At 43.4% G+C, this 7,787-nt stretch overlaps 1 protein-coding gene across 1 annotated transcript in view; it reads right to left on the reverse strand.

Annotated features, from left to right (window-relative positions):
- Positions 1–7,481, reverse strand: part of syne1a (spectrin repeat containing, nuclear envelope 1a) — a 302,008-nt gene extending 294,527 nt beyond the window's left edge. The window contains 2 exon segments of the mRNA XM_048249742.1: positions 5,047–5,108; positions 7,213–7,481. Of these exon segments, the coding sequence (XP_048105699.1) occupies positions 5,047–5,108; positions 7,213–7,264 (114 nt within the window). The 5' untranslated portion in view covers positions 7,265–7,481.
- Positions 7,482–7,787: the final 306 nt, after the last annotated feature.

The following is a 7,787-nucleotide window of genomic DNA, read 5'->3' on the forward strand; positions in this document are numbered from 1 at the left end:
CACAGACAACACACACACACACACACACACACACACACACACACATCACATGAGGCAGCTGAAGGCCGAGGCTTAAGGCTGAAAGAGGCACACTGAGCTGCACTCCAAGCTGTGTGTCCTTCTCCGTTTCTTTAAACTGCTTGAACACATTTTTACATCACATGACGTCTGAAATAACCTGAAGTAAAACCTCACACACACACACACACACACACACAAACATACCACACACACAGCAAAAGCTCAGCCTGGGGCCCAGATGAATACCAGAGCGCATTTGATTTTGCTCTGCACATTACCAATGATTTCCAAAGTCATCAAAATCCCTGGAACTAATCAAAACCACTTGTCTGTTATGGTGACTAATCAAAACCACTTGTCTGTATGGTGACTAATCAAAAACACTTGTCTGTTATGGTGACTATCATAACCACTTGTCTGTTATGGGGTGACTAATCATAACCACCCAGATAGCAAGAGGCTGGCGGACCACTGTCGGTCCATTGGGGGCATAGCTAGCGGTCCATTGGGGGCATAGTTGGTGGTCCGCTGGCATTTTGCTCATTGGTTCTCTGGCGGTCCGCTGGCGGGTTACAGACAAATTGCCCATTATTTTGCCACTATTGGTCTAAAATCTTTTTCATTTGTTCAGTTACAGTTTACTCCATTTATCATTTTATGTCCAACGGCGGACCACAAGTGTCACGCCACCGGTGGCATACCACCAGCGGTCCGCTATCTGCCAATATGATTTTGCTGTCTGGGCACTTGTCTGTTATGGGGTGGGCTTCATACAAAAAACAGACAGCGGAGGGCTTTGCACTTTGTCAGAAATAAATGAAACATACATGTATTTTCTTTGAAATAACAACTACATTTAAAATCTTTGTTTACAAAAAAGATCTATTTAATTTATTATAATTTGCTGTACTTCCAAAAGGATTTGGTAGTAATGTTTAATGTACCAACTTAAAGGTGCAGTCAGCGATTTTGCAGCAAGTCAAAAGTCAAACCGCTTTTTGTGGCATTTCACGTTGCGATGTTTTGAAACAACAAACAATTTTGCATTGTAGGCATAAAAGAGACGCAATAACGCCACCAACAACAACCAAAACTACTCATTGTTAACATGTAAATTAAATGTAACGTTTCATTGTGAATCAAATTAAAATGTTCTCCTCTTTGCAAACGTAGGCATATGGTGACAGATTAATCAATTGTTGCAAAGATACTGCATCAATCCGTATGTTTCATTAGGCTACTAGGCTATTTGTTTTGCCTTACTCTTTATTCATTTAGGCTAGGCCTTTTTATTCAGTTATTCATCATCTTCCGTCCTTCGACCTGTCAAGTCAAGTCAAGTCAAGTCGGCTTTAATTGTCAATTTCTTTACATGCACTGGTCATACAAAGAATTGAAATTTCGTTTCTTACTTTCCCATGCAGACATAGACATGCTTTAAATACAGACATAGACATACTATAGACATAGTCATAGACAATAAACATTAAATTAAAGTGCAAGACTGAAATATAGAACATGTATGTATCAAAATAGAAATATAGGACATATATATAAAAAAAAAATAAAGGTAGTTGTGTTGTATATTTATATAGTCTTAACAGTTACATGAAGTTTAAACTTGTGCTTGTGTGACCTGTATATTTACATTGATATGCAGTATGCAGTAATTTCAAGTATATCAGGCTTGATGTGAAGCAGCAACACGTTAGGCCTTGCAGTCACAGTGCAGTTCCACAGGGCGGTGTTGGGGGGGAGGGGGGTTAGGGTAGACAGGATCCTAGTTTCCTAGGTTCCTGGCTGGCAGGTGGGAGTGTTCAGCATCCTGATTGCTTGGTGGATGAAGCTACTTGCCAGTCTGGTGGTGTGGGAGCGGAGGCTCCTGTACGCTTTCCAGAGGGCAGGAGGCTGAACAGTTTTTGTGCAGGGTGGGTTGTATCCTTGACAATCATTAGTGCTTTGGCGGGTGAGGCGGGTGGTGTAAATGTCCTGCAGGGAGGGGAGTGGTGCTCCAATGATCCTCTTAGCTGTGTTAACAGTGCTGGAGGGTCTTCCTGTTCTGATCTGTGCAGCTTCCGCCCCACACTGTGATGCTGCTGGAGGCGATGCCTCGATGGTCCCTCTGTAGAATGTAGTCATGACAGGAGGCGTGGCACTTGCCTTCTTCAATTTGGCGCAGAAGAAGTAGAGGGCTGCTGGGCTTTTTCGCCAGTGATGCTGTGTTGGTGGTCCAGGGAGAGGTCGCCGCTGATGTGCACCCCCAGAAATTTTGTGCTGCTCCTCTACTCTGTCACCTGTCACTCATCATCGTGAAGGGAGGTGTTTGGAATCATTCCCCGTGTAACAATCATCAGTCAATCAAGGTGGTCACTTCAGTCAAGCTCGTCCATGAGTAATGGACGTTATCCATAGCAACGAAGACTCACTCTTAGTTTAGGAGTTTTCATTTTTCCATACTAAAAGTAGGTCTGAAAGGCTTTGTGAATAACTTTTAAGAGAAAACTCCTAGCTAAAATCTTTTAGTGCGATTTAGGAGTACTCCTAGTGGTAAGATAAAAGGCTTTGTGAATACGGCCCCAGATCTCCTGAAGGTGCAGACATCCTCTAGGGCTTCTAGGTCTGCTGACCAACTCCGGCTGGTTGTTCTAGGTTAAAGAGCAGAGTGGACCGGGCTTTTGCGGTGATTGCACCGAAGCTCTGGAACGAGCTGCCCCTACATATATGCCTGGGTCCCTCCTTGAGTGTTTTTAAATCTCACCTAAAATCCCATTTTTATGCCCTGGCGTTTAACACAGCCTGATTGTCTTATTTTATTTATTTGTTTGTTTGTTTGTTTGCTTGTAAATATTGTTATCCTCACTTTTTGTTGTCTTTTTTGTTGTCTATCAAGTCGTATTAACTTGCCTGTCCAGCACTTTGGTCAGCTGTTGTTGTTTTTAAAGTGCTTTATAAATAAACGTGACTTGACTTGACTTGCCCTCCATAAATTACACGCAAAGTTGTGTTTTTGTTAGGAAGACAGGCTGCCCATATGCACATATGCAACTGAGAGTACATATGCCATCCATGGTGTCAGCCAGCCTGGCAAAGTAAGTGCAGACCATAACTCTCAATGCACTCTAATGCCTCACTGATAGTTTCTATTCATTTATCATCTCCATTCCCAATGGATAATAAAACTTGTTTAGTTTAATTACATCAGACAATAGGCACTAGCAGTCAAAGGCAATAGTGCTTAGCACCACATATAGCACAAGCTTAGCATCACAAATAACTCAGACAGCTCAGGTGTAGCACCACACAAAGCTCAGATAGCTCATGCTTAGCACCACAGATAGCATGGGCTTAGCATCACAGGCTTAGCACCACAGATAGCATAGGCTTAGCATCACAGATAGCACAGGCTTAGCATTACAGGCTTAGCACCACAGATAGCATAGGCTTAGCATCACAGGCTTAGCACCACAGATAGCATAGGCTTAGCATCACAGATAGCACAAGCTTAGCATCACAGACAGCACAGGCTTAGCATTACAGACAACAAAGGCTTAGCACCACAGATAGCACAGGCTTAGCATTACAGATAGCACAAGCTTAGCATCACAGACAGCACAGGCTTAGCATTACATACATCAAAAGCTTAGCACTATCACTTAGCATAACATACAGCACAGGCTTAGCATAACAGATGGGGGGGTCTCATTGTGTCCAGTGTGATTAAATCTGCTTAAGGGCCAATCTCAATTCTCTATTTTACCCCTTCCCCCTTCCCCTTAGTTTTGCGCGTGCACGTGAGACGAAGGGCTATCTCAATTCTCATTTCGATCAAGGGGTAGGGATAAGGGCAAGGGGTAGATACCCCTTAAAACCAAGTAAGGTCGGGAGCTTACTTGAAACCGAGGGGTAAGAGAAATACCCAACATACACCGCTCACACCGGAAAAACAAGCACACCGAGAGATTCATTGACATGAAGTGTTGGCATTGATTGTAAAAAAGGATTATAAAATTAAAATGGTAATTGTTTTATGTTGCATTCAATCTTGTGACCATATATTGAATGTCCTGTTCTTCACGAGGAAGTTTAAAAAAAATCGCTGTTTTGTGAATGTTAACAGCACATCATTATTTTGAATGTCTCGCGATTTTACATATTTCCATGTCTACCCATGAATTGGCAGCATACCATGTCAGAAATGTAAAGTCCAACAGCAGCTAAATTCGCTGAACTTTTACCGCTCGCCTGATATGAATGCTGCTTAGGCCTACTGCTGCCGACTCCTCGCATAGGCTATTACAGGTAGCAATTGCTTCTGATGTCAAGTAACGACCATTTGGATATTATTGTAAAATATCAAAGGAGTTGTGGGATGTTTACATTCCCATCCCTGTTTCATTCACCTCGACCAAGGAAGGCTGCGAACGAACATAGGCACGCTCAGCTGTTGTTGAAATAATTCCTGAACGGTTTTATTCCGAGCTGAAAATGCAATTATAGCCTATTTGACAGAAGACAGGTTGCTAGTGACAAAATATTAGCTTTCAGTGTGGTACGATCTCTGTAAATTACGTTAATTCAAGTGTTTCAATCATCCCGCTCTCCCTTATGGTTGGCTAGTGGTATCTCATTTCCAAGGGGAATATTCTTCACCCCTATGTCTTGCCACTTTCGGTTCGAGGGACAAGGGCTAGGGGTAAGATGAAGGGATAGGGGAAGGGGAAGGGGTAAAACAGAGAATTGAGATTGGCCCTAAGTATCTGAGCTGCTCTGCAACAATGACCAGCGGACACAGCCCACTAACAACAACCAAGCTTCCCCATGACCAGTGACACAGCCCACTCACAACAACCAAGCTTCCCCATGACCAGTGACACAGCCCACTCACAACAACCAAGCTTCCCCATGACCAGCGGACACAGCCCACTCACAACAACCAAGCTTCCCCATGACCAGTGACACAGCCCACTCACAACAGAAGGCAGAAGCACAGAGGCACAACAAAAACACAAACTTCACCGGTCCTACCTTGGCCAAGTGTGAATTAATCCACTTAGTGAAAGTCCGCTTCTGGACAGCCTCCTGCTCATCTGGAACACATCAGAGAGAGAGAGACATCAGAGAGACATTAGAGAGAGAGACATCAGAGAGAGAGACATCTGAGAGACTTCAGAGAGAGAGACATCAGAGAGACTTCAGAGAGAGAGACATCAGAGAGAGAGACATCAGAGAAACTTCAGAGAGAGAGACATCAGATAGACCCCTGCTGAAAAAAAACAGCTAGAAACCAGCTTATGCTGGTAGCTGGTTTTAGCTGGTCTTTGCTGGTTTTCATCCAGCTCTTGCTGGTCTTTGCTGTTGTAGCTGGTTAGGCCATCAGCTGGACATGCTGGCATGACCATCTGAGGATACAGCTGGTGCAAGATGGTCAGGCAAAACCAGCTGAATTACCATCATAAGCTGGGTAAACCAGCTGGAGGTATGTTTTCGCAAGAGTTTTGCTGGTCTAGCAGGCCAACCATCATCGGGTGGTCAAACAAGCTGGTTATCAAGCTGGTCAACCAGCAAACCACCTTTAGCTGGTCAGGCTGTTTTTTTCAGCAGGGATCAGAGAGAGATATCAAAGAAAACATATCAGAGGCAACTGGAAGGAACTTCTTAAACCAGAGGGAACATGTTAAACTGGAGGGAGAGTGTTTCCTGCTGATAAAAAAAACAGCTAAAAACCAGCTTATGCTGGTAGCTGTTTTTAGCTAGTCTTTGCTGGTTTTCTTCCAGCTCTTGCTCCCTGCTGAAAAAAGAGCCTGACCAGCTTAAGGTGGTTTGCTGTGATATGATGTTTGAGCAAAGCTCTTTTTTCTCATCTCATTTTAGCTGGTGTTGCTGGTCTACACTGCTGGTTTAACTGGCCATGTCAGCTTATGTTGGTCATTCTAGCAACCCAGCATTCTTGCAAACAGCAATTTGTGTGGTGAAAGTCAAGCTTCAGTTCAGTTTTCTAAACTTCACTTTAAGTTAAATTTTTAAAGGAATTATCCGAGTAAAATGCACTTTAGATCAATTTACGGGTAATTGGGAGTACATCCGTTGAGTTGACATCAAATCATGTCATTGGATGTGTTTTGAAAGTTCGATGTTACCGTTTTTAGTCAAAACTCGTTAGCGTGGAAGTGAGAAGGGCATATTACGCCGCTACAAAACGCTATTTTATACCTCTTCTACAGTTCAATTTCAACAAATTCACAATGCCATTAAAAAAAAAAAAAAAAAAAAAAGTCCAGTCCATACAACTTCATTTCAATTTCAAAAGAAATACTGGACTATTTTTTTTTTTTTTTTAAACGGCGAATTTAAATTGTGAATTTCAGAGCACAATTGGCAATCGACTCCTATGGACTTTCCCCTGAAGATGGCAGCAAAGATGGCAACATTTCGGAAAGGTACTGGCTTGATGAAATTCATTCTGGACTCTCTATCCGACCACATAAAGACCCGGGATACCGGTTTGGCTTTAGGGACCCTCTACTCACTACCACGTAAGTGCAATGTTGTTTGGAACTGTAGAAGAGGTATAAAAATAGCGTTTTGTAGCGGCGAAATAATATGCCCTTCTCACTTCCACGCTAACGAAGCTTTGACTAAAAAAACGCTAACATCGAACTTTCTCAAAACACATCCGAATGACATGATTTGATGTCAACTCAACGATGTACTCCCAATCATCCGTAAATCGATCTAAAGTGCATTTTACTCCGGATAATTCCTTTAATTTGTGAGCATGCCTAGCGTAGATGTGACAAGATTAACCACTGGCACAAAGCCGCGAGCTGCACGATAATTGCAGCATTTGCAATTGCTTTAGTTAAAAATGTTTAATTACTTTAGTTTTCAATTAGGAATCAAAATTGTGCAGACGTAGTATCCAGTCAAGATGTCAAAGTATGCATTAGGAAGCTGCATTAGGAAGCTGAATTAGGAGGAAACCCATGCAGCTGCTGACTGTTCCAGTGCTTCTGAACACCTGCTTGTTATAGGGAGTTATTGCTGGAGCGGCAGACTGTTTCTGCTGCATCATCCTATCTCTGTTTCTGCTGACTCATCATATCTCTGTTTCTGCTGCATCATCCTGTCTCTGTCTTCACTGTTGTAGGTAGGTCACATCTCAGTGAGGGGAGGGGGGGAGTAAGCTCTTACCTTGCAGCCTCTGCACCTCCCCAGCAATGCCCCTGAGCCGAGGGGACGCCATCCCCGCGCGCTGGGATCAGCTTTGTCTCTGGTGACGAAGCCCCGACATTCCTCAGCCGCTCACACCTCCAGTCTGGGATCAGCGCGCAGGTACTCCAGCTGGGTTGAGTCTGAATACCACACACTGCATTCTTCTTCAGGCAAAACTCACACAAGATACTGCTGCAAACTGCGGTGTATGCCTCCCCTCGTTCTCTCTCACTCTCTCTGCCCCGCAATCTCTCTCTCTCCCTCTCACTCCTCTCTCTCTCCACCAATCTCTCTCTCCCTTACTCCCTCTCTCACCCACAATCTCTCTCTCTCTCTCACTCTCTAGGATTTAAGATCTTTAGAAGCTCTCGTCTGGCCAATCAGAGAATAGCTCCAGTGAATATTTAGCTCCTCTGTGGCCAATAGGGATGACTTAAATTCACCATTCATGGTCGGGAGTATGTGTAGCCTACGTCATTTATTTTTCAGATTTTTCTTGAAGAGTGTTGAAACACTCAATATTAAAAGCAGCCATATCTGAAATTGTTCAGATG

Source organism: Alosa alosa, chromosome 8, assembly GCF_017589495.1.
Source record: "Alosa alosa isolate M-15738 ecotype Scorff River chromosome 8, AALO_Geno_1.1, whole genome shotgun sequence".
Classification (NCBI taxonomy): Eukaryota; Metazoa; Chordata; class Actinopteri; order Clupeiformes; family Clupeidae; genus Alosa; species Alosa alosa.